Source organism: Scyliorhinus canicula, chromosome 18 (assembly GCF_902713615.1).
Source record: "Scyliorhinus canicula chromosome 18, sScyCan1.1, whole genome shotgun sequence".
Taxonomy (NCBI): domain Eukaryota; kingdom Metazoa; phylum Chordata; class Chondrichthyes; order Carcharhiniformes; family Scyliorhinidae; genus Scyliorhinus; species Scyliorhinus canicula.
The window spans coordinates 116,726,902-116,754,809 of record NC_052163.1 but is presented as its reverse complement, the minus strand read 5'-3'; the positions used below and the strand labels follow the sequence as shown (position 1 = coordinate 116,754,809).

The window sequence follows — 27,908 nt, the reverse complement described above, 5'->3', positions numbered from 1 at the left end:
CATCTTTCCTTTTCAACGGTTGTAAAACCTCATTAAAACGCATGTTTTATATATAAGCAAACCCTAAAATATTGATCCTTTTGCTGAGGGGCTTTCCATATTTCCCAGCACCAAGCTCATGAAAAAAACCCCAAAATGAAACTGAAACCGTGCTCCACGTTTCTTAACACACAAATACAAATTAAACTTAAATTTACACATTGTTCCCAACAATATACTACCTTGTGCCTACTTATTGTATAAGACACACAGACACCAATCGCTCAAAAGGGATTGGGCTCATTTATTGAAGACTAAGTCCGCGAGACCAGTTATGCATAGACATCAGAGCTGTGTATGTACTCTGCCCAGAACAAAAGTGAAACTTAGACTGGGTCACATGATACATTTCTCTTCCCGTGATGTCACGCTGATATCCCTTAAAGGCATATTACAACACTCACCGCTTGCCTTTGCAGCCAGAATACAAAGTTCTTCCGCTGTGTAGCCTCCAGAGCAGAAATCCAAGGTGCTTCCACCAGGGTGAGTGGTGGGGTGATAGAGGTAGACCTTTAGTCCGATGACACCTTCAGATCCATGCCCCTCCTGAGCTGCGTCCCCAGGAGCAGCCATTTCTCCGAAGTGGTGTAGTGGAGGCATTTAGGTATAAGACGCTTCCTCTTGGCTAGAAAAAAAGAACAAGAGAAACATTTTCACCATTTGACTAATAGAGGGCTTGAGGAATAGTAGCTTCTAAATGTTGGGGCAATTTAAGGGTTACAATCCTGTGGTTATTGTGCGTTTGACTGCAGTGGTCATGTTTTTTTAAAAAAGGATTTTGTTTTGCAGGGCAGGATCTCCCGGCTTTCATTGGCCACGCTGCGCTGCGGCGAGCTGCTTTTCCAGCCGTCGGATCGCGTTCAGAGACACAGGGAAGCTCAACTGTGCCAGAGGTGAACGCTTGATCAGGGCCCCTGGTACAAGGTGATTCAGATCGTGAACAGCTCTAACTGCTCCAGGAAGTCCACACCACAAGTTCCAGGTTGCCATGGCAGAAGGAAGTAACTTTAAATATGTTAGAGGTTGGGTTTTAAGTTAAAGGTGTCTCATTAATCGGCTCACGAATCAGAGAACGAACAGGAACACTTCACTGTCTAACTGTGACTATCACACTTCTTTGGCTGCACTGTACCGTGAAGCACTTTGGGAAGCCTAGAGCTTGAGAATTGCCGAAAGGTCATTTTTCCCGGAATGTTAACTCTGTTTACCCCTCCACAGTTGCTGCTTGACTAACGGCATGTTTCCACTATTTTCTGTTTCTGTAAGAATTATCTTTCTTTCTCTTAGAAGCCGTGCTGCAGACCCAACATTACTTCAAAATGCTTTCTCTGCCTTTGTCACATAGCACCACAAAAACCGCCAGAACTACAAGACCATCAGATGATGAAAAGACACGCAAAGTGTGTTTGTTTTAGATCCAGGTCGCGATTGAGCAACAAAGGATCCGCTTAACGGCAAACGAATAGGTTCTGACTGAGTTAAAATCCCACTCCCAGTGCGGATGATGTCATTGCTGCCTAGTCAGTGACCCAGAAGCTCCCTGTGCTAGAATGGTACACTTCCGGAGGCCATTCAGCCTATTGCCCATGTTGGCTCCCTGAAATGTCCATTTTAGTATTTCTACTTCTGCTGCTCTTCCCAAGTCTCAACTTTTAAGTTCCTTTTTGAAAGTTACGATCGAATATTCCTCCTCCACTTTTTCAGGCAGCGCACAATTTGCTGAGCAAGAACATTCTTCTCATCTCCTCCTGCTGGTTTCTCTGTCAGTTATTTTAAAATCCACGTACCTCTGCTTACCCCCCCCCCCCCCCCCCCCCCCCCCAGCCGCTGGAACCAATTTCTCTTTGTTCACTCAAAACAAAGCTGTTTATGATTTTGAACGTCCCCAGTAACTCTCCCCTGAAGCCTCTCTACTCTAATCAGAACAGACCCAGATTCCCCACAGAATCAAAGTCCCTTATCCATGGTACCTGTAAATTGTTTCTACACCTATAAGACGATCTTCAACCTCTCCCTACTCCATTCCGAGGTTCCCACCTGCTTCAAAAAGACCACCGTCATACCAATGCCAAAGAAGAACCAGGCAACGTGCATCAATAACAGCCGTCCAATGGCTTTGGCATCCATCATTATAAAGTGCTTCGAGAGGTTGGTCATGAGGCACATCAACCCCGTACTCCCAGAATCCTTGATCCACTGCAGTTCGCATACCGCCACAACCGGTCCACAGCAGACACCATCTCCCTGGCCCAACACTCTTCCCTGGAGCATCTCGACAACAAGGACTCATACATCAGAGTCCTATTCATTGACTACAGCTCCACCTTCAACACCATAATCCCAGCCAAGCTCATATCCAAACTCCAAACCCTAGGACTTGGCTCCTCCCTCTGCAACTGGATCCTCCACTTCCTGCCCCCTAGACCACAATCAGTAAGGATAAACAACAGCACCTCCTCCACGTTAGTCCTCAATACCGGGGCCCCGCAATGCTGCGTACTTAGCCGCCTACCATACTCCCTATACACTGTGTGGCAAAATTTGGCTCCAACTCCATCTACAAGTTTGCTGATGACAAGACCATAGTGGGTTGGATCTCAAACAACAATTAGTCAGAGTACAGGAGGCAGATAGAGAACCTAGTGGAGTGGTGTAATGACAACAATCTCTCCCTCAATGTCAGCAAAACTAAAGAGCTGGTCATTGACTTTGGAAGCAAAGTATCGTACACACCCCTGTCTGCATCAATGGTGACGAGGTGGAGATGGTTGACAGCTTCAAATTCCTATGTGTGCACATCACCAACAATCTGTCCTGGTCCACCCACACCAACGCTACGACCAAGAAAGCACAACAGCGTCTACACTTACTCAGGAAATTAAGGAAATTCGGCATATCCACATTTACTCTTACCATTTTTCACATATACACGATAGAAAGCATCCTATCTGGCTACATCACAGCTTGGTATGGCAATTGCTCGGCCCAAGATCGTAAGAAACTACAGAGAGTTGTGAACACAGCCCAGTCCATCACGCGAACTCGCCTCCATCCATTGACTCTGTCTACACCTCCCACTGCCAGAGCGGGCAGCATAATCAAAGACCCCTCCCACCTGGGCTATTCTCTCTTCCAACCTCTCCCATTGGGCAGGAAATCTAAAAGTCTGATGACACGCACTAACAGATTGACAAACAGCTTCTTCCCAGCTGTTACCAGACTCCTGAATGACCCTCGTATGGACTGAACTGATCTCTCCACACATCTTCTCTGCTGAGTAGTACTACACTCCGAATGCTTCACCCGATGCCTGTGTCTACGTATTTACATTGTGTATTTATCGTATGTCCCAGGTTTTCGATATATGGAATGATCTGTCTGGCCTGTATGCAGAACAATACTTTTCACTGTACCTCGGTACATGTGACAATAAATGGAATTAAATCAAATCAAATCATAAGAGGTAGGCCATTCGGCCCATCGAGCAGCTTCACCATTCAATGAGATCATGACTGATCTGCAATGATACTCCACAACTCCACTTTTTCACATTCCTCCCATAACCCTTGCTTCCCTTACTGACTAAAAATCTCAGCCTTGAACATACTTATTGACTAAGCCTCTACAGCCCTCTGTGGTAAAGAATTCTCTACCCTCTAAGATACGAAATTCCTCCTCAGCTCTGTCTTAAATGGGTGACCCCTTGCTCTGAGATTATGGCCTCTGGTCCTAGACTCTCCCATAAGAGCATGTTAGTGATCGATTGTATTGTATTTGACTGGAAGATCAAGGGCGGTGCAGTGATTAGCACTGCAGTCTCACGGCACCGAGGTCCCAGGTTCGATCCCGGCTCTGGGTCACCGTCCGTGTGGAGTTGGCACTTTCTCCCCGTGTTTGCGTGGGTCTCACCCCCACAACCCAGAAATGTGCAGGGTAGGTGGAATGGCCAGGCTAAATTGCCCCTTAATTGGAAAAAATTAATTGGATACACTAAATTTATTTTTAAAAAATGATTGGAAGATCATTGGGACATTAAAAAAAGACTTTTCTTTTGTCGCTCACTTAAAACATTTTTCTTCACCAGGTATAAAAATATTGAAAATAGAGAAAAAAATGTTTGGATGACGGTCAAGCATTGTCCATTTGGGTAATGGGTATTTCTGCTTTCCAATCAGCGTAGGGAAGGCCGTGCACCACAAGATTGGATGTGTTGGCCGAATGATGGCTGGAGCGTGGTGGCAAGTCATGTGATGAAACCTGCAGGAAATGCTCTCAGCTCCGAAAGTGCTTGTGTAACAAATGGCTGGGTCAGGCCCCATCCCAGCAGAACGTCGGAAATCACAGTGGCTGAGCCCGCGATTTCCCTCCAGTCTCATCGGTGCATCTTTATATATCGCCCTCCCCCACAATATTAGGTGTTTTGCTGCTAACTACCTCACTGCACACATTAATCCTCTTGCCCAGGGTATTCAGCCCCTGTATGGGTTAACGATGTGAGGCACTCTTACCTCTGGGACCTGAGCTAAATTCCATCCCAGAAAGGTACAATAAGAATGTGTATTTATGTCACCCCCTTCAATGCAGAAGAACTGAGCCAAGGTGCTTTACAGGACATTTCAGACCCAATTTGACACCTCAGCCACACGAGATGTTTCAGGGGAAACTTTAAGCAACTCTGTAAAGGAGGAGAGAGACACAGAAACAATTCCAGGGAGCTGGGCTCCCTTGGTGGGATAATAGGCAAGAAGGTTCTTTTAAATAGCCAATTTGGAGCATCACAAAGTGACGTGGCTCTCACAGTTAACCGTGATGTAGCTCATTCCTTAATCCCAACAGCAAGTTCATTGGTCCACTTAGAATCATAGAAATCTACAGACAGAAGGAGGCCATTTTCCATTGTGTGTACCAGCCGTGAAAGAGGGGCGGGCACGGTAACACAGTGGTTCGCACCGCTGCCTCACAGCGCCAGGGACCCGGGTTCAATTTTGGCCTTGGGTCACTGTCTGTGCGGAGTCTGCACGTTCCCCCCGTGTCTGCGTGGGTTTCCTCCGGGTGCTCCGGTTTCCTCCCGCAAGTCCCGAAAGATTACCCCATTAGGTAATTTGGACATTCTGAATTCTCCCTCTATAATAATAATAATAATCGCTTATTGTCGCCAGTAGGCTTCAATGAAGTTACTGTGAAAAGCCCCTAGTTGCCACATTCCGACACCTGTTCGGGGAGGCCGGTGAACCCGCGCTGCTACCTTGGTCGGCAATACAAGCCAGCTGTTTAACCCGCTGTGCTAAACCAGCCCTTCTGCGTACCCGAACAGGCACCGGAGTGTGGCAACTAGGGGCTTTTCACAGTAACTTCACTGCAGCGTTAATGTGAGCCTATTTGTAACAATAAAGATTATTATTATATTATAATCACCCCTCAGCCTTCTTTATTGCAAAGAAAACAATCCCTCCTCATTGCTAAGATTCTCCAATTCTGATAACATCTTCAAAAACCTCCTCTGCATCTTCTCTGGTGCGAGTACATCCTTCCGTGATGACCAGAACTGCACGTAGCATTTGTTATGGTCCAACGGCTGTTATAAGCAGGTTTGTATGGTGACCTGAAACATCGATGGTTATTATCACAGAAATACAGAACCGTAGAAAAGTTACGGTTCGGCCCATTGACTCTGTGCCGGTCAAAGAAAAAGAATAATGAAACTAGCCGTTCATTTTAATGCCCCTTTCCAGCACTTGGTCTTTGGCCTTGCCGTTTACAGCAGTTCAGATGCAGATCTAGGTCACGTTTTGAATGAGTCGAGCATTTCGGCCTCAACCACCAACTTAGGCCGTGAATTCCAGACACCCACCACCATCTGGGTGAAAACGATTTTCCTCATGTTCCTTCTAATCCTTCCACCAATTATCTTAAATCTACACCCCCTGGTAATTGACTCCTCAGCGAGGGGAAACGACTCTTACCTGTCTCCCCTGTCTAGGCCCCTCATAATTTTGTACACCACAAATAGAACATATAGTGCAGAAGGAGGCCATTCGGCCCATTAAGTCTGCATCGACCCTCTTTAAGCCCTCACTTCCACCCTATCCCCGTAACCCAACAACCCCTCCTAACCTTTTTGGTCACTAAGGGCAATTTTTCATCGCCAATCCACCTAACCTGCACGTCTTTGGAAATAGTTCGCCCATTAGCCTGCTCTGTTCTAATGAAAACTTGGAGTCGTTTGGAGACTTGGGAGGAGAGATGGCAGATGGAGTTTAATCCGGACAAATGTGAGGTAATGCATTTTGGAAGTTCTATTGCAGGTAGGGAATATACATTGAATGGTAGAACCCTCAAAAGTATTGAAAGTCAGAGAGATCTAGGTGTACAGGTGCATATGTCACTGAAAGGGACAACATAGGTGGAGAAGGTAGTCAAGAAGGCATGAGGCATGCTTGCCTTCATTGGCCAGAGCATTGAGTATAAAAATTGGCAAGTCATGTTGCAGCTGTATAGAACCTTAGTTAGGCCACACTTGGAGTATAGTGTTCAATTCTGGTTGCCACACTACCAGGAGGATGTGGAGGCTTTAGAGAGGGTGCAGAAGAGATTTACCAGGATGTTGCCTGGTATGGAGGGCATTAGCTATGAGGAGAGGTTGAATAAACTCGGTTTGTTCTCACTGGAACGACGGAGGTTGAGGGGTGACCTGATGGAGGTCCACAAAATTATGAGGGGCATAGACAGAGTGGATAGCCAGAGGCTTTTTCCCAGGGTAGAGGGGTCAATTACGAGGGGGCATAGGTTTAAGGTGTGAGGGGCAAGGTTTAGAGGAGATGTACGAGGCAAGTTTTTTACACAGAGGGTAGTGGGTGCCTGGAACTCGCTGCTGGAGGAGGTGGTGGAAGCAGGAACGATAGTGACATTTAAGGGGCATCTTGACAAATACATGAATAGGATGGGAATAGAGGGATACGGACCCCGGAAGTGTAGAAGATTTTAGTTTAGACGGGCAGCATGGTCGGCGCAGGCTTGGAGGGCTGAAGGGCCTGTTCCTGTGCTGTACTTTTCTTTGTTTTTTGTTCTTTGAAAACAACCCCAGCCTCTCCATTCTCTCCACATAGCTGCAATTTACAAACCCTGGCAACATTCTTGTAAATCTCCTCTGCAGTCTCTCCAGAGCAATTATGTCCTTCCTGTAATGTGGTGACCTGAATCTCAACCTAGATGTTGGGTGGGTGCTCTTGGCATTGATAAGGGGACTTGGCAGTTTCCAGCTGGAGACTCAGTGAAACCCCTGAGCTGCCTCTCTTCGGGAAGGCATGCCACATCTTGTGCTACTCAGGCACTTAACAAGCCAACAGTGGGTCTTCCCTGGGATGACGGACTCCCATGGTCGGATGGCCCACCTGCCGAGAGTTGCTGGTCAGTTGGAGACACTCAGCAGCACCAATGGGAAGGCGGAGGCCACTTCCGGCACTACACCCACTGACAGCCTCGGATCAAGGAGGGTCTCAGGAATAAGTGAGTGATGGTGGGATTCCGGCTGTGGTGGTGGGAGGGTGGGGAGAGGCGGGTCAGCAGAAAGGGCTGGGGTGGCTTCCAGCGCTCCCTTTCCCAACGCAGGGTCTCTCAAACTGGCACTGAGTGCCTTTGAACAAAGGACCATCTGGGAGCCCGGAAGCAAACATGATTTTCATGCTCCCTGAATGGCAAGCCACCTTCCCACCACTAGTGACAGTGGGATGAAGCCCTTAAGTGGCCCTAACTACCCATTTATGGCCTTCCACCGGCAGCCAGGTAGGAAGGTTGTCCATGGGCCTTCTCTCCATGGATTCCATCAAGGCAGAGGCAGGAAGGTGGTGGGACCCCCACTCATCACCTTCTCACCCAATTAAAGTCCCATCTCATTACCAAATGCCACAATGGGGGGTGGGGGCAAGCTTCCGCCCCTTGTCTGCGCACATGACCCTTGCGATCATGGACATTCACTCTCAGCATCATTTGGTGGCCTTTGTCTTGGGTGACAATCACAGTTGTACTTAAGAAAGAACATAGAACATAGAACATAGAAAAATACAGCATAGAACAGGCCCTTCGGCCCACGATGTTGTGCCGAACCTTTGTCCTAGATTAATCATAGATTATCATAGAATTTACAGTGCAGAAGGAGGCCATTCGGCCCATCGAGTCTGCACCGGCTCTTGGAAAGAGCACCCTAGCAAAGGTCCACACCTCCACCCTATCCCCATAACCCAGTAACCCCACCCAACACTAAGGGCAATTTTGGACACTAAGGGCAATTTATCATGGCCAATCCACCTAACCTGCACATCTTTGTCACTGTGGGAGGAAACCGGAGCACCCGGAGGAAATCCACGCACACACGGGGAGAATGTGCAGATTCCGCACAGACAGTGACCCAAGCCGGAGTCGAACCTGGGACCCTGGAGCAGTGAAGCAATTGTGCTATCCACAGTGCTACCGTGCTGCCCTTAAGAACAAATTAATCTACACTCCATTATTCTACCGTAATCCATGTACCTATCCAATAGCCGCTTGAAGGTCCCTAATGTTTCCGACTCAACTACTTCCACAGGCAGTGCATTCCATGCCCCCACTACACTCTGGGTAAAGAACCTACCTCTGACATCCCCCCTATATCTTCCACCATTCACCTTAAATTTATGTCCCCTTGTAATGGTTTGTTCCACCCAGGGAAAAAGTCTCTGACTGTCTACTCTATCTATTCCCCTGATCATCTTATAAACCTCTATCAAGTCGCCCTCATCCTTCTCCGTTCTAATGAGAAAAGGCCTAGCACCCTCAACCTTTCCTCGTAAGACCTACTCTCCATTCCAGGCAACATCCTGGTAAATCTCCTTTGCACCTTTTCCAAAGCTTCCACATCCTTCCTAAAATGAGGCGACCAGAACTGCACACAGTACTCCAAATGTGGCCTTACCAAGGTTTTGTACAGCTGCATCATCACCTCACGGCTCTTAAATTCAATCCCTCTGCTAATGAACGCTAGCACACCATAGGCCTTCTTCACAGCTCTATCCACTTGAGTGGCAACTTTCAAAGATCTATGAACATAGACCCCAAGATCTCTCTGCTCCTCCACATTGCCAAGAACCCTACTGTTAACCCTGTATTCCGCATTCATATTTGTCCTTCCAAAATGGACAACCTCACACTTTTCAGGGTTGAACTCCATCTGCCACTTCTCAGCCCAGTTCTGCATTCTATCTGTGTCTCTTTGAAGCCGACAAGAGCCCTCCTCACTATCCACAACTCCACCAATCTTCGTATCATCTGCAAATTTACTGACCCACCCTTCAACTCCCTCATCCAAGTCGTTAATGAAAATCACAAAAAGCAGAGGACCCAGAACTGATCCCTGCGGTACGCCACTGATAACTGGGCTCCAGGCTGAATATTTGCCATCCACCTCCACTCTCTGTCTTCTATCGGTTAGCCAGTTTGTTATCCAACTGGCCAAATTTCCCACTATCCCATGCCTCCTTACTTTCTGCACCAGCCTACAATGGGGAACCTTATCAAACGCCTTGCTAAAATCCATGTACACTACATCCACTACTTTACCTTCATCCACATGCTTGGTCACCTCCTCAAAGAATTCAATGAGACTTGTAAGGTAAGACCTATCCCAAATCAAGCTGTCCAAATGCTCAGAAATCCTATCTCTCAGTACCCTTTCCGTTACTTTGCCTACCACTGAAGTAAGACTAACTGGCCTGTAATTCCCAGGGTTATCCCTATTCCCTTTTTTGAACAGGGGCACGACATTCGCCACTCTCCAATCCCCTGATACCACCCCTGTTGACAGTGAGGACGAAAAGATCATTGCCAACGGCTCTGCAATTTCATTTCTTGCTTCCCATAGAATCCTTGGAGCGTAAGACAGGCTTGCATTTTTTGACAGTGTGTTTCATGAGGTCCAGGGCCGGCTCAAGGTACCGGCAACTCGGGCAGTGGCCCGGGGCGCCATGTGCTAGGGGGCGCCATCAACGAGTGCGTGACCGGCGTCAGAGACCTGCCGACAGAGAGACCGGCCCGCCGATCGGTGAGTCCCGATCATATACCAGGTCACTCCGGCCCCCCGCCGACCCCGACCCCCCCCCCCGACCCCGACCCCCTCCCCGACCCCCTCCCCGACCCCCCCCGACCCCGACCCCCCCGACCCCGACTCCCCCGACCCCGACCCCCCCCGCCCCCCCCCCCCCGACCCCGACCCCCCCCGACCCCGACCCCCCCCCGACCCCGACCCCCCCGACCCCGACCCCCCCCGACCCCGACCCCCCCGACCCCGACCCCGGCCCCCCCCTGACCCCGACCCCCCCGACCCCGACCCCACCCCCCCACCCCGACCCCCCCCGACCCCGACCCCCGACCCCGACCCCCCCCGAAGGGCGCCGAAGTTCAGCTTGCCCGGGGCGCCAGCAACCCTAGGGCCGGCGCTGATGAGGTCAGGATGTACCAAAGTGCTTTACAAATGGAAACGTTGCCAGTGTTGTAACGTCAGAAATCTGGCAACCACTGCAAAGTGGCACAAACGCCAAACGCCATGCTTCCTCCTTCTCCCCAAATCTTACTGAAATATCGGTTTCTCTTTTAATTTTCAATCCAAGCAAAAGGCGCACATCCTGAATGTCGTCACACAGCTTCACTCTCTGACTGATTGCAGCACCTTAATTTCAATTTTCTCCAACCCAATAACCTTAACCAGACCTAAGAAGTTGGACGGTGAGTTGAAATGATAAAGAGTGCGATTTTGAAATGCATCCTCTTTCGTCGCTGAGTTCAGTGAAGGTTGGGCCTTGTTTTTGCACATGTTTGACATCACTTGTTTATCAGCACAGACTGTGGCTTTTCGACATCTGTTACCTGAACCAGTTTCCTCCGACACTTCCTCAACTTGCTTCCATTTACTACGACCAAGCCAAAACAAGCAGTTGCATCGTTCTCACCATGCCTCGTTCCTGACCCACACCCTGTACCCATTTACCAGTTCCCAGTTCAGGCCACATCTGAAACATTACCCAGTCTTTTATCTTCACTGATGCTGAGCCATCTGTGTATTTTTTGTTATGTAATATTTACATCAGAACTAAAACAGTTTATTCAGCCCAGCTAGTCGATACGCAGAGAAAATCCAGGGACGTGGTTTGCGCTGCCACTGTGGCGGAGCGGGGCCTGATAGAGTCGACACAAATATCAGGGCCCATCTTTAAAGGGAGCCCTGAACTGCGCTGTAAATAAATCTCCCCCCCCCCCCCCCCCCCCCCCACAACCCCAGGATGCTGCAGTGCATCCTGTAAATGGGACATCACTGCCACTGTGCGGCGCTACTAGAGGGAGTGAAGGTTTAAGATATGGGGCGGTATTCTTTGTAGCCCGACAGCAAAATCATGATTGGCTATCAGGTGGAGAATGGATTCCGACGCTGTAATCAGGGCCGACGTGGGTTTGGCGCTGGTCCGCTCTGCTCCACCCAATCCAAACCGGTGCACCGTTGCAATGGCATTGGCGCATCATCGGCCGCCCCAGCCGCGATGCTCCGCCTCCAATGGGCCGAGTTCTGGACGGTGCGGGCCACGTGTAGTCCCGAACGCGCAGGAACATGGCGTGCCGGCTGCGGAGTGTGTCCAGTGCCGCCACACTTGGCCAGGATCCGCGCTGCTGCTCGATGGCGGGGGATGGGGAGGAGGCGGGGCTCCTGTGAGGGCTGGGGGGACAGATGGGGGGGTGGCCAGGGGGTGGGCTGTGGTGTCGCGGTTGACGGGTTGGGTTCGCGCACGGCCGGCGCCGTGTTGTACGGTGCGACCAGTGCAGGTCAGCCGTGACCCATGACCCGGCCATTCTTCGGCTGTTTTTGCTGCAGGAGTTTCACTCGCCGCCGGTGCTAGCCCCTCACCGGTACCGGAATCGGTGGGGGGGGGGGGGGGGGGGGTAGGTGGTTCAGGCCGAAATTTTGGTTCTGAAAGTCCACACCTGCTCAGCTGGCATCGACACTTAGTTTCCCAAACGTTGATTCCAGCCCATGGTGCGAGACGGGATCGGGAACGCATCTCAGGATCAAGCACGGCACAAAGATTGCAATTCAGGGATTGGATCCGACGGGAAGGCCTGATTCATCACATGACCAGGATTTCCAGATGCAGCACAGGGTACATCCCAGATTGAAACTGAGGAATTATGTACGTTCAGGTGCTGGGAGCAATAGAAAACAGCAAAATGATGACCAAAAGCCTTTGATCAGAAAGTATTAGCGGCCGCATCTGGAAACTGAGTATGAGAAACCAAGCTAAAAACAAGAACTTTCTAATAGCTCGATTTAAAAAAAAGACGTGCTTTTGTGTAAAGTGCTGAGGGAGCTGTCACATTGGAGTTGTTATACAGGCATCAAACAGTTCAGCATCAGTCACTCCTTCTTGCAGTCAACACATTTCAAAATTATTTCTGTCAAGTCAGGAAGTAACGCTCGCAATATGGTACTGGATTTACCAAAGCACATCGTCCATCTTAGGAAACTACAATTGACAAATAAATAGGAAGTTGTCTCACTTCAAATTTCCCTGAATTATGAATAAAAAGACAAAAATTCCCCTGCAAGATTTTAGCAGCTTCTTGTAAAAATAAAACCCCTTTAAGCTTGCTGGGCCAGTTTCAGCACAGTGGGGTGGGCAGGGGCTGCTGGCCATTAATTATTTTCCAGGGCAGCACGGTGGCCTAGTGGTTAGCACAACTGCCTCACGGCGCTGAGGTCCCAGGTTCGATCCCGGCTCTGGGTCACTGTCCGTGTGGGGTTTGCACATTCTCCCCGTGTCTGCGTGGGTTTCGCCCCCACAACCCAAAAACGTGCAAACTAGGTGGATTGGCCATGCTAAATTGCCCCTTAATTGGAAAAATGATTGGGTACACTAAATTTTTTTAAAAAAATTAATTATTTTCCAATCATCGTTAAGAGACAGACATTTATCTCATTGCTGCTTGTGGGGTCTTGCTGTGCAAAAGTTTGCCATTCTGTTTCCTATATTGCAACAGTGAGTATTGCCCAACAACATGAAATGAATCACCTTGGCTTTGCGATGTCTGGAAGTTGTGTCAGACAGGAGCGAAATGCAAATTTCTTCTGCTAAAACCCAGGCTGATATTTGATAACAACCTGATCCCAAAGCAGTTATTGAAGAATGAAACTTGTGACACAATCCTTTTCTTGATAATAGGTTAATTTATAAAATGCAGAATTGCTTTCCACCTACTGACCCAATTTCCCAACGGTCTCGCTTTACAAGTGCTTGAAGTATTTCATTCTGTTTACCTGCTCACCTTAACAATACAGCTAACATGTTGCAATTGGCTTCAGCAGCACTGGGCTCAGGGAAACAAAACAAGGGCAGCACGGTAGCACAGGGGATAGCATTGTGGCTTCACAGCGCCAGGGTCCCAGGTTTGATTCCCCGCTGGGTCACTGTCTGTGTGGAGTCTGCACGTTCTCCCCGTGTCTGCATGGGTTTGCTCCGGGTGCTCCGGTTTCCGCCCAAAGACGTGCAGGTTAGGTGGATTGGCAATGCTAAATTGCCCTTAGTGTCCAAAAAGATTAGGAGGGGTTATTGGGTTATGGGGATAGGGTGTAAATGAGGGCTTAAGTGTGTCGATACAGATTTGATGGGCTGAATGGCCTCCTTCTGTACTGTATGTTCTATAAATCAGACATGTCATAGGTTGCTATCCAATGATTCTCTTTTCCAGTAATCCAGTGCTGGAATGCTTGCATGTATGAACAATGTGTGAACAATGAGTACGGATGCAGCTTTTTCTCTGCTATGAAGTGCTCTCTAGTAGACCAGCCTTCCAATGCTTACTGCTGAAAGAATGTAAAGAATGGCCATTCGGATAAGGTCTTGGACAGAGACCTGGGCACATGAGGTGCATCTCAGGAAAGGTAAGGTTCTGTACGTCGGGGCACCACCCCAGGGGGAATCAGGGTGTGTCACGGTCTAGGATATATAGACCGCTGGTCTTCATTAAAATAAATCAGCGCTGCAAACAGAACTGATAAAGAATTTTGATTGTTTCTGTGGTTTTGCTTTTGAAAACAGTTTTTAAAAATTCTAATATGTGGGCATTGCTAGCAGAGCCACATGTATTTGCCCTTCGCTAGTTGACCTGACAAAGTGGTGGCGGCCTTCCCATCACCTTCCAGAGGCCAATAGGAGTCAGTTACGCAGAGGGCGGAGGATAATTCCGTCCAGCTCCAAGGTGAGTTTGGTGGCGGAAGGGGCATTTAATTGGGTGGGAGGGTGGCATTTGGGGACCCCGCCACCTTCCTGCCTCTTCCCTGATTAAGTCTGTGGTTGGTTGGGGGCACATGGGCAGCCTACTTGGCCTGTTGCCAACTGAAGCCTTCAAGTAGGCCTTGCGTGGCTGCTTTTACTGGCACTGCTAGCAATTCACAGCTGCCAACCTCTGATTACCTAACAGCTCTCGGGGATGGAGAAGGTGGGAGGGGGGGGGGGGGGGGGGGGGAATTTGCTCCCAGGGTTCTTGAACCCCGGAGATGGGTGGCTGCTGGGTCTGAAGTGCTGAAAGTGGTGGGCTGTCCACAAAAGAGGCGACAAAGGCCTCTCACCGTCCAGCTAGTGGGCAAAGCCCCTGTCGCCTGCATTAAATCCTGCCCAGAGTGCCTGGCGGGGCAGCACGCGGCACATTCTCTTTATCTGAAGAACATGTTGGGTTTTCTCAGTCAGACGTTACTGCTGCCAGCTGACAGGTGGGCAGGTTTCAGCAGGTTTCTGACACGAAGTTTCACAATTTGCCGTTTGTGGGTTTTGATCTAACAACCTCAGCGTTGCTAAGCTCAGTGCCATTGGCCACCAGACAACTGTGAACACAATGGTGAGAAATGGCGGCAGTACCGGGGGATATTCCAGAGGGGAAGTTACTGACTCAGTCCCTGCGGCGAGTGATTAAGCCTTTATTGTGTTTGTTAAACTTTGCATAAGGTTAGTGGTATGTTCCGAACATGCGACCTTGATCCCTCCCTCCCCCAGAGGACAAGGGCAGTGGTCACCCCTCCAAGCCATACACACACACACACACCATCCTGACGTGGAAATATATCCCCCATTCCTGCGCTTCCACTAGGTGGAAATTCTGGAAAACCCACCCCAACAGCCCTGTGGGAGGTGAAGACGGCGGCAGCTCGCCACCACCTTCTCTAGGGGCAATTAGGGGTGGCCAACAAATCCTGGCCTAGCCAGCGACGCCCACATCCCATAAATGAATAAATTAAAAACAAAATACCCCCTTGCTCCATTTTTTTCAGTTAATATCTCTTCTGAGCCAAAAACCCCGATGATGACACCATCTGTCACCGTGTTTTATGATGACAAATCCTCCTATTTGTCAAGGCATTGAGTTTGAGAAGGTGTCACTTTCCCATTCTGGGTCACCTATTGCTGGCAGTGACCTGTGTGACAGACGCTTCCTGTAAAGCTGAGAAGTCGGGGTGAGCCCGTTAATTGCAAATGGAAGCCCACAGAACATTCCGGCTCCCTTCCTCTCCCCTTTCCTCTACTGTGTACCAGATCGATTTTTAACAACAGACAATGATAGTTTCAACTCTAGATTTACTAATTGAAGTTAAATTGTATCAGCTATCAGGGTGTGTGGGATTTGAACCCATGGCTCCAGCCCGGGTCTCTGGATTTTTTAACGCCCAGACACCACTACCACCTCTATCTAATAATAATAATAATAATCGCTTATTGTCACAATGAGGGGCTGGTTTAACACACTGGGCTAAATAGCTGGCTTTTAAAGCAGACCAAGGCAGGCCAGCAGCGTGGGTTCGATTCCCGTACCAGCCTCCCCGAACAGGCCTTGGAATGTGGCGACTAGGGGCTTTTCACAGTAACTTCATTTGAAGCCTACTGTGACAATAAGCGATTTTTATTTCATTTCATTTCACAAGTAGGCTTCAATGAAGTTACTGTGAAAAGCCCCTAGTCGCCACATTCTGGCGCCTGTTCGGGGAGGCCGGCACGGGAATTGAACCGTGTTCTGCATTACATGCCAGCTGTTCAGCCCATTGTGCTAGACCAGTCCCTGCTGACTCCTGCCCTTCTGCCAATGGAAGCCAGAGCTGTCGTGCTTAACGGAAGCCTAACTCCATGAAGACTTTGTGTCTCTTCTTGAAGCTGCAACCATGTCGATGAAGACAAAGGAGTTGAAAGGTTTTGGGGGAAAGGGTGAGTACATGTAGTTAGAAAGATTTGTCCCTAAAGATGAGATGAATGCACCTTTACTTTAGCGGCATTTCCATTCCCCACACCTGGTGATATTCTCTGAGTGAAACCCTTCAATTTAACCTCAATCAGGAGGACAGTCAGCATTGCTGATCTTCACCACCACCACCACCACCAACACCACCACCAACAGCACCACCATCACCATCACCAACACCACCACCAACACCAACAGCACCACCATCACCATCATCATCATCATCACCACCACCATCACCATCACCAACACCACCAACAGCACCACCATCACCATCATCATCACCACCACCACCATCACCATCACCATCACCAACACCACCACCATCACCATCACCAACACCACCAACAGCACCACCATCACCATCACCAACACCACCAACAGCACCACCATCACCATCATCATCACCACCAACACCACCACCATCACCATCACCAACAGCACCACCATCACCATCATCATCACCACCAACAACACCACCATCACCATCATCATCACCACCAACAACACCACCATCATCATCACCACCATCACCATCATCATCACCACCAACAGCACCACCATCACCATCACCAACACCACCACCACCAACAGCACCACCATCGCCATCACCAACACCAACACCAACAGCACCACCATCACCATCATCATCACCACCAACAGCACCACCATCACCATCATCATCACCACCAACAGCACCACCATCACCATCACCAACACCACCACCACCAACAGCACCACCATCACCATCACCAACACCACCACCAACAGCACCACCATCACCATCACCAACACCACCACCAACAGCACCACCATCACCATCACCAACACCACCACCAACACCAACAGCACCACCATCACCATCACCAACACCACCACCAACAGCACCACCATCACCATCACCAACACCACCACCAACAGCACCACCATCACCATCACCAACACCACCACCAACACCAACAGCACCACCATCACCATCATCATCACCACCAACAACACCACCATCATCATCACCACCATCACCAACACCACCACCAACACCAACAGCACCACCATCACCATCATCATCACCACCAACAGCACCACCAACACCACCACCATCACCATCATCATCACCACCAACAGCACCACCATCACCATCATCATCACCACCAACACCACCACCATCACCATCATCATCACCATCATCATCACCACCATCACCATCATCATCACCACCAACACCACCACCATCACCATCATCATCACCACCAACAGCACCACCATCACCAACACCACCACCACCATCATCATCACCACCATCACCATCATCATCACCACCAACAGCACCACCATCACCATCATCATCACCACCAACAACACCACCATCACCATCATCATCACCACCAACAACACCACCATCATCATCACCACCATCACCATCATCATCACCACCAACAACACCACCATCATCATCACCACCATCACCATCATCATCACCACCAACAGCACCACCATCACCATCATCATCACCACCAACAGCACCACCATCACCATCATCATCACCACCAACATCACCACCATCATCATCACCACCATCACCATCATCATCACCACCAACAGCACCACCATCACCATCATCATCACCACCAACTGCACCACCATCATCATCACCACCATCACCATCATCATCACCATCATCATCACCACCATCACCATCATCATCACCACCAACAACACCACCATCATCATCACCACCATCACCATCATCATCACCACCAACAGCACCACCATCACCATCATCATCACCACCAACAGCACCACCATCATCATCATCACCATCACCATCATCATCACCACCAACAGCACCACCATCACCATCATCATCACCACCAACTGCACCACCATCATCATCACCACCATCACCATCATCATCACCATCATCATCACCACCATCACCATCATCATCACCAACACCACCACCACCACCAACACCAACAGAACCGCCATCACCATCATCATCACCACCAACAGCACCACCATCACCATCATCATCACCACCAACTGCACCACCATCATCATCACCACCATCACCATCATCATCACCACCAACACCACCACCATCACCATCATCATCACCACCAACAGCACCACCATCACCAACACCACCACCACCATCATCATCACCACCATCACCATCATCATCACCACCAACAGCACCACCATCACCATCATCATCACCACCAACAACACCACCATCACCATCATCATCACCACCAACAACACCACCATCATCATCACCACCATCACCATCATCATCACCACCAACAACACCACCATCATCATCACCACCATCACCATCATCATCACCACCAACAGCACCACCATCACCATCATCATCACCACCAACAGCACCACCATCACCATCATCATCACCACCAACAGCACCACCATCATCATCACCACCATCACCATCATCATCACCACCAACAGCACCACCATCACCATCATCATCACCACCAACTGCACCACCATCATCATCACCACCATCACCATCATCATCACCATCATCATCACCACCATCACCATCATCATCACCACCAACAACACCACCATCATCATCACCACCATCACCATCATCATCACCACCAACAGCACCACCATCACCATCATCATCACCACCAACAGCACCACCATCATCATCACCACCATCACCATCATCATCACCACCAACAGCACCACTATCACCATCATCATCACCACCAACTGCACCACCATCATCATCACCACCATCACCATCATCATCACCATCATCATCACCACCATCACCATCATCATCACCAACACCACCACCACCACCAACACCAACAGCACCGCCATCACCATCATCATCACCACCAACAGCACCACCATCACCATCATCATCACCACCAACTGCACCACCATCATCATCACCACCATCACCATCATCATCACCAACACCATCACCAACACCAACATCAGCACCAACACCATCACCACCAACACCAACACCAACATCAGCACCAACACCATCACCACAAACACCAACACCAACATCAGCACCATCACCACCAACACCAACACCAACATCAGCACCAACACCATCACCACAAACACCATCACAAACACGACCACCAACACCATCACCAACACCACCGCAAACACCAACAACACCCTGAACCCTTAATGTACTAAGACATCCTAAGATGCATCAATCATGCAGAATAGATTGGCTTTGTGGTCAGTTTATGATAAAAGTCTCTCTAGCCAATGATGCTCATGTGACAAGAACGAATGACAACAACAACTTACATCCTGAAAGTGGAAAGAGAGCCTGATGTAAATCGATGCCAAGGACCACAATCCCAGGTAAAGGTTTCTGGGAAGTTGCCAGAACAACAACTCATGTTTGAATATCACCGTGAACATAATAACGTGCTGCCTCACAGCAGCATTGCTGCCTCACAGGAGCATTGCTGCTTCACGTGAGCATTGCTGCCTCACAGCAGCATTTCTGCCTCACAGCAGCATTGCTCCCTCACAGCAGCATTGCTGACTCACGGGAGCATTGCTGCTTCACAGGAGCATTGCTGCTTCACGTGAGCATTGCTGCCTCACAGCAGCATTTCTGCCTCACAGCAGCATTGCTCCCTCACAGCAGCATTGCTGACTCACGGGAGCATTGCTGCTTCACTGGAGCATTGCTGCCTCACAGGAGCATTGCTGCCTCACAGGAGCATTGCTGCCTCACAGCATCATTGCTGCTTCACGGGAGCATTGCTGCTTCACGGGAGCATTGCTGCCTCACAGCAGCATTGCTGCTTCACAGGAGCATTGCTGCCTCACAGGAGCATTGCTGCTTCACAGGAGCATTGCTGCTTCACAGGAGCATTGCTGCCTCACAGCAGCATTGCTGCTTCACAGGAGCATTGCTGCTTCACAGCAGCATTGCTGCCTCGCAGGAGCATTGCTGCTTCACAGGAGCATTGCTGCTTCACAGGAGAATTCCTGACTCACAGGAGCATTGCTGCCTCACAGGAGCATTGCTGCCTCGCGGGAGCATTGCTGTTTCACGGGAGCATTGCTGCTTCACGGGAGCATTGCTGCCTCACGGGAGCATTGCTGCTTCACAGGAGCATTGCTGCCTCACAGGAGCATTGCTGCCTCACAGGAGCATTGCTGCCTCACAGCAGCATTGCTGCGTCACAGGAGCATTGCTGCCTCACAGCAGCATTGCTGCTTCACGGGAGCATTGCTGCCTCACAGGAGCATTGCTGCCTCACAGCAGCATTGCAGCTTCACGGGAGCATTGCTGCTTCACAGGAGCATTGCTGCTTCACAGGAGGATTGCTGCTTCGCAGGAGCATTGCTGCTTCACAGCAGCATTGCTGCTTCACAGGAGCAGTGCTGCCTCACAGCAGCATTGCTGCTTCACAGGAGCATTGCTGCTTCACAGGAGCATTGCTGCCTCACAGCAGCATTGCTGCTTCACAGGAGCATTGCTGCCTCACAGCAGCATTGCTGCCTCGCAGGAGCATTGCTGCCTCACAGCAGTATTACTGCCTCACAGCAGCATTGCTGCTTCACAGGAGCATTGCTGCCTTGCAGGAGCATTGCTGCTTCACGGGAGCATTGCTGCTTCACAGGAGCATTGCTGCCTCACAGGAGCATTGCTGCTTCACTGGAGCATTGCTGCCTCACAGGAGCATTGCTGCTTCACAAGAGCATTGCTGCCTCACGGGAGCATTGCTGCTTCACAGGAGCATTGCTGCTTCACAGGAGCATTGCTGCCTCACAGGAGCATTGCTGCTTCACAGGAGCATTGCTGTCTCACAGGAGCATTGCTGCCTCACAGGAGCATTGCTGCTTCACAGGAGCATTGCTGCCTCACGGGAGCATTGCTGTTTCACGGGGGCATTGCTGCCTCACAGCAGCATTGCTGCTTCACAGGAGCATTCCTGACTCACAGGAGCATTGCTGCCTCACAGGAGCATTGCTGCCTCACAGCAGCATTACTGCCTCACAGGAGCATTGCTGCCTCACGGGAGCATTGCTGTTTCACGGGAGCATTGCTGCTTCACGGGAGCATTGCGGCTTCACGGGAGCATTGCTGCCTCACGGGAGCATTGCGGCTTCATGGGAGCATTGCGGCTTCACGGGAGCATTGCGGCTTCACGGGAGCATTGCTGCCTCACGGGAGCATTGCGGCTTCACGGGAGCATTGCGGCTTCACGGGAGCATTGCTGCTTCACGGGAGCATTGCGGCTTCACGGGAGCATTGCGGCTTCACGGGAACATTGCTGCTTCACGGGAGCATTGCGGCTTCACGGGAGCATTGCTGCCTCACGGGAGCATTGCTGCTTCACAGGAGCATTGCTGCCTCACAGGAGCATTGCTGCCTCACAGCATCATTGCTGCTTCACAGGAGCATTGCTGCCTCACAGCAGCATTGCTGCTTCACAGGAGCATTGCTGTCTCACAGGAGCATTGCTGCCTCACAGCATCATTGCTGCTTCACAGGAGCATTGCTGCCTCACGGGAGCATTGCTGTTTCACGGGAGCATTGCTGCTTCACGGGAGCATTGCTGCTTCACAGGAGCATTGCTGCCTCACAGCAGCATTGTGGCTTCACAGGAGCATTGCTGCCTCACGGGAGCATTGCTGCTTCACAGGAGCATTGCTGCTTCACAGGAGCATTGCTGCCTCACAGGAGCATTGCTGCCTCACAGGAGCATTGCTGCCTCACAGCAGCATTGCTGCCTCACAGGAGCATTGCTGCCTCACAGCAGCATTACTGCCTCACAGCAGCATTGCTGCCTCACAGCATCATTGCTGTTTCACAGGAGCATTGCTGCCACACAGCAGCATTGCTGCTTCACAGGAGCATTGCTGCTTCACAGGAGCATTGCTGCTTCATAGGAGCATTGCTGCCTCACAGGAGCACTGTCAGCAAAATCTGACGTTTAGCCACATCAGGAACGAATAGGATAGATGACCAAAAGTTCAGTCAAATAGGTAGGTTTTAAAGAGAACCTTAAAATGGGGGGTGGGGAGGAGTGGGGTGCGCGTTAAAGAGCCAGCGAGGTTGAGGGAAGGATGTTCAGCTCTCACTAACTGCTGAAACAAAAATAGTTTTAAAATAAATAAAATTAACAGAACGAAAATGAAAGGACATTCTTTGCAATAGTTTTGAAGGTGTTCCACGACACCTTCGAGAAATGCTCCTGTAATGATATGGATGACATTGCATGTAAGTGTGGGAGAAGCAGATGGCGAAACAGTGCACAGGGCTATGTGGAAAGGGCAGAGAAATGGGATTAACTGGCTGGCAAAGACTGGCATGGTTAGGATGGGCGGAGTGGCCTCCTGCTGTGTCATACTATCCCATATTAACTTTGCATCAGTTTAAAATAAATGACAAACAGGTGTAGACGTTCTTGCTGCCAAACCACATGTCTTTGCGGCCTACCTCAGCCCCCCTCCCTCCCTCAGAACACCACACAGCCTTCACTCCTCCAACGTCTATATGGTTCTGGGCCACGCACTACCCTATTCTTCTTCGGTTCTCTGACCAAAGGTGGGTCTGACCCACAGCACCACCCCAGGTAGGGCAGGGAAGGTTGAACCCTGTGCTGTTTGGCACCAATTTGATCCACATCAGCGATCCAGCACCCCAAGGAGTCTGAGTTGCTTTGACAGCATGCACTTCACCATGCACACTGTGGTCTGGAGCTACGAATAGTGATGGTGGACGCTCCAATTTCCTTTCCATGCCCATGGCTGACCATAGAATCATAGAATTCACAGTGCAGAAGGAGGCCATCGCTCCTGCACCGGCCCTTGGAAAGAGCACCAAGCCCACTCTCCCACCCTACCCCATAATCCAGTAACCCCACCTGACCTTTCAGAACACTAAGTAGCATGGCCAATCCACCTAACCCGCACATCTTTGGACTGTGGGAGGAAACCGGAGCACCCGGAGGAAACCCACACAGACAGGGGGAGAACATGCAGACACCGCACAGAGAGTGACCCAAGCCGGGAATCAAACCTGGGACCCTGGAGCTGTGAAGTGTCAGTGCTAGCCACTGTGCTACCGTGCTGCCCGTGTCTGAGACCCGGAGTCTTTCCCACTCTTACCCCCACCTGTCATTGGGGTGTTGGAAGAATTTACGAGTTGACATTCAACGCGTTATGAATGCACCTTCCTTGGCCACCAAATTCTGGGATGGGAATCGAACCCAGGTCCTTTGGCTCGCAGGAAGGGATGCTACCCACGGCGCCATAAGGCGTTGTACACATTAACCTATAAAGGGGGTAATTTAATTACCTTGGGTACGTTCTGCATTTTGGTGAGGCAATTATTTTAATTAGGCTTATAACTCTGTTAAAAATTAGAGTGCAATGTTTTTCCTAGGGGCTGTGGACCCCCCCCCCCCCCCCCGCCCCCCCGCCCCCCCCCTCCCCCCCCCCCCCCCCCCCCCCACCCCCACCCCACCCCCCCGCCCAAACTAAAATGGGGATTAAATGCCCGTGTGTGGGGAGCAGTATTGGCTGTTACTTTCCCCGAATTGACAAAGTAGCCTCCAGAGGGCGGTCTTGCTGATCAATTGAGGACGACGGTGCGTTCTCGGAGTTAGAGAATCAATAGAATGTTCTCCAGCTCGGGAGGAGCAGCTGGCTATCCTGACAGGAAAATGAGGGTGAGCGCGCCCATCCCAACTTCTTAAATTTTCAATTAAAAATAGCCTTAGGAGGTGGAGCCAGGCTGGCAGGGAAGGGCGTCTAAACCTGCATGGAGTACTGGCCCCCTGTAAGCTTCCGGCCGGCTGCTGCCAGGCAAGTACGCAGTTCTCCAACGCTCCTGGGAACCTGGAAAGCCAAACAACATTTTCCAGTTACCCTCCAACACCAGGGTTCAATTGACCTTCAATTAGGTCAATTGGCCACTCGCTGCTTGAGGGCGGGCAGCCCCCTACCCATCCTGCCTCCGCAAACGGGGCAGAATGGAGTCGGGGACCCAGCAGACCTGTGCATTCCTGTCTCCGTGCCTGGCCCCGTGGTTCCACTGTGCCAACCAATGTTGTGAGGCAAGGCTTATGGCAAGACTCACAGAAAACAGTCCAATTTGTAAAGTCTGTTTAACCAGCAGCAAGTCTACAGAGTCTACTTACAGAGAGACTCTATGAACCAGAGCAAACAGAAACCAAGTCTGGGTGATTTCTCCAGCCAAATGCAATGAGTGGATTAGAGTTACATGAGACAAATTGTGTGTCGGAATTCAGTCCCAACCATTTACAGCATGGGGTGATAGGGGAATAGATAAAAAGATGAAAGGAAGATTTGCATATCTATCGTGCCTTTTGTGATCATAGGATGCCCAAAAGCGCATAGTCATTGCTAATGTAAGAGATGCAGCAGTCAATTTGTACATAGCAAGCTCCCACAAACAGCAATGTGATAATGACTAGATAATCTGTTTTAATGATTTCGATGGTGAATTCTCAAACCATTTCCATATTGGTTTCATTGTATCCAGCTGACAAAATATGCTCAGAGACTGATTCCCGATCGAGTTGGGAGTCCGCTTCTGCAGTTGGAGCTGAGGTGGGCTGTTGGGGGAGTGAGGGGAGCTTCACTGTCCACCTACACCAGGCTGTATATGGGGTGATTGAAGACACAGTGGGAGTTAGGGGAGGGGGATGAGCAGTTTCGGTCTCTGGCTTCACTGATTGGTCAGATGGGTAGCCTGGGAGTCCAGGCCGACCCCTTCTCCCTTTCAGAAGCTGCCTGAGCTGAATTCAAACTCCTGGCATCAGAGGAATTAGAATCAGGCAGGACCCACAAGGGGGAGCGACCCATCCCGTCCAATTACTCCTAGGTTGGAAGCCAGAAATGGCCTCCAGGGTGTTCCATTGACTACTACTGTCTGGTGAAGCACAAAAATAAAGTGATTTCTCTTGCTTCCTCCAGAAGTTCAGGTTGTAAGGCGACAGTTAGAACATAGAACATAGCACAGTACAGCACTGAACAGGCCCTTCGGCCCTCGATGTTGTGCCGAGCAATGATCACCCTACTCAAACCCACGTATCCACCCTATACCCGTAACCCAACAACCCCCAGTATTTAACATGCACACACCTGCGTTAGAGGTTGAGGGTTCATGTCCCACTCCAGAGACCTGGGCACAGAATGTAAACTCACACTGCAGCACCCGGGGAGTGCTGCATTATCAGAGACACTGCCATTTGAATGAGGCACCTGTCTACCTTCTCGAAAATGAAAAAAAGAAAATCGCTTATTGTCACAAGTAGGCATCAATGAAGTTACTGTGAAAATCCCCTAGTCGCCACATTCCGGCGCCTGTCCGGGGAGGCTGGTACGGGTCTCGGGTCGATGTGAGAAATTCCACGTCACTATTATGGACGAAGAGCAATGGAACTCCTGTCCTTGGTATTATTTATCCCTCAGTCACGCTGAGCAAGAAGAGGAAGAGAGCCACTGTCCTAGTTAACGCTTATCTCTCGGTCAATGTCACCAGAACAGATTATCACATTGTCATTGTCACATTGCTGTTTGTCAAGGCTTGCTGTGTCCACTTGAGCTGCTGAGTTGTCAACATTTCTACAGCAGCGACACGACAGAAGTACTTCTTCACTCGCTATAAAACACCTTGGGGTGTCTAGAGGCTTCTGTGCAGGTCAGAGCCCTGGAATATGGAGGGGCACATTTACCTGCTGCTGCTCATTTAAATCATCCCAGAAAGTGTGAGTGTGTGTGTTTGTATTTGACTGTGCGTGTTTCTGTGTTTGTGTTTGAGTGTGTGTTTCTGTCTGCATGTGTGTATGAGTGTGTTTGGTTGTATAAGTGTTTGTAAGCACATGAGTGTGTGAGTGTGTGTGTGTACTGAAGTGTATTTGAGTGTTGGTGTGTGTGTATCTATGTATGCCTATGTCTGAATGAGTGTGCATCTGTGTGTATATAAATATTGATGTGTGTGTATATACGTGTGTGTGTGTGTGCATTTGGGCATGGATACAGACGTGTGTGTGTGAGAGAGTTTGTGTGTTATGCCTTTGTGGGTATATGTGTGTGTGTGTGTGTGTCTATGGGAAGGAAGGCCCGTTCCCTCTACAAAGTACCTATTAAAGTTATAAAACCAGTCAATAAAGTTTCTTACCCTGAAATGTTGCTTCTCCTACACTGGTCAGGGTTTCCACATTGCAGAGTGAGAGGAGCGAGCGGGTAGGAGGTCCTCCATGCTGTGTCTGGCTTCTCTGCTGTGTGAGCAGCTACGTTTACTGCATGCGTCCTAGACTTCCTGTCAAGGATGGATGAGACATAGATTGTTGTGCAGCTTCCTGCCTCTGAACGGGCTCTTTCCCCTTCTTAACCTACATAGCAGCACGCGCCTCCATAAGAGTAGTCACTCCACTCCAACGGCAAGTCACACTGCAAAGTGGTTCGAACAAGTTAAAGGCGAATCAGTAATTATTGATGATGATTTATTTCAGAATTTCTTCAATATTTATGAAATTCTTTATATGGGGCCTCACGGTAGCATGGTGGTTAGCATCAATGCTTCACAGCTCCAGGGTCCCAGGTTCGATTCCCGGCTGGGTCACTGTCTGTGTGGAGTCTGCACGTCCTCCCCGTGTGTGCGTGGGTTTCCTCCGGGTGCTCCGGGTTTCCTCCCACAGTCCAAAGATGTGCGGGTTAGGTGGATTGGCCATGCTAAATTGCCCGTAGTGTAAGGTTAATGGGGGGATTGTTGGGTTACGGGTATACGGGTTACGTGGGTTTAAGTAGGGTGAGCACAGTAAGAAGTCTTACAACACCAGGTTAAAGTCCAACAGGTTTGTTTCAAACACGAGCTTTCGGAGCACGGCTCCTTCTTCAGGTGAATGGGTTAAGTAGGGTGATCATTGCTCGGCACAACATCGAGGGCCGAAGGGCCTGTTCTGTGCTGTACTGTTCTATTGCATATAATAATCAAAGATTGCCGCCCTTTAGGAGCATTGGAAGACGAGTAGACCATTCAGCCCGTCGAACCTGCTCTACCATTCAAAACGATCATGGCAGATTGGACACAGCGTTTTATACCCACTATCCCCATAACCCTCTATGTTATTGTCAATCAGAAATGTATCCATCTCTGCTTTAAACATGCTGAATGACTGAGCTTACACAGCCCTCTGGAGTGGAGAATTCCAAAGATTCACAACCCTTTGTGCAAATAAATTCTCTTCATTTTGGCTCTAAGTGGCTTCCCCCTTATTTTGAAATTGTACCCCCCCAAACAAGGGAAACATCTCTGCATCGACCCTGTCTATTCCTTGAATTATTTTTTAGGTTTCAATGGGACGACCTCTTGTTCTTCGAAACTCTAAAACAGGCCCAGTTTCCCCGCAATCTCTCTTCAGAAGACAGTCCCGCCATCTCCAGAGCAAGTCTGGTGGACCTCCGTTGCACCCCCTCTATGGCAATAATATCCTTTCCTCCATGAATGTATGATATTACATAGAATTTACAGTGCAGAAGGAGGCCATTCGGCCCATCGAGTCTGCACCGGC

At 49.8% G+C, this 27,908-nt stretch overlaps 1 protein-coding gene across 1 annotated transcript in view; it reads right to left on the bottom strand.

The window, feature by feature from the left end:
* The window catches only part of LOC119953503 (tyrosine-protein kinase JAK2-like), a 108,207-nt gene extending 81,566 nt beyond the window's left edge, over positions 1 to 26,641 (bottom strand). The window contains exons 1-2 of the mRNA XM_038777847.1: positions 26,516 to 26,641; positions 444 to 664 (exon numbers count right to left, since the gene is read on the bottom strand). Coding sequence (XP_038633775.1) covers positions 444 to 639 — 196 coding nt within the window. The 5' untranslated portion in view covers positions 640 to 664; positions 26,516 to 26,641. The remainder of the gene's footprint in view (positions 1 to 443; positions 665 to 26,515) is intronic.
* Positions 26,642 to 27,908: the final 1,267 nt, after the last annotated feature.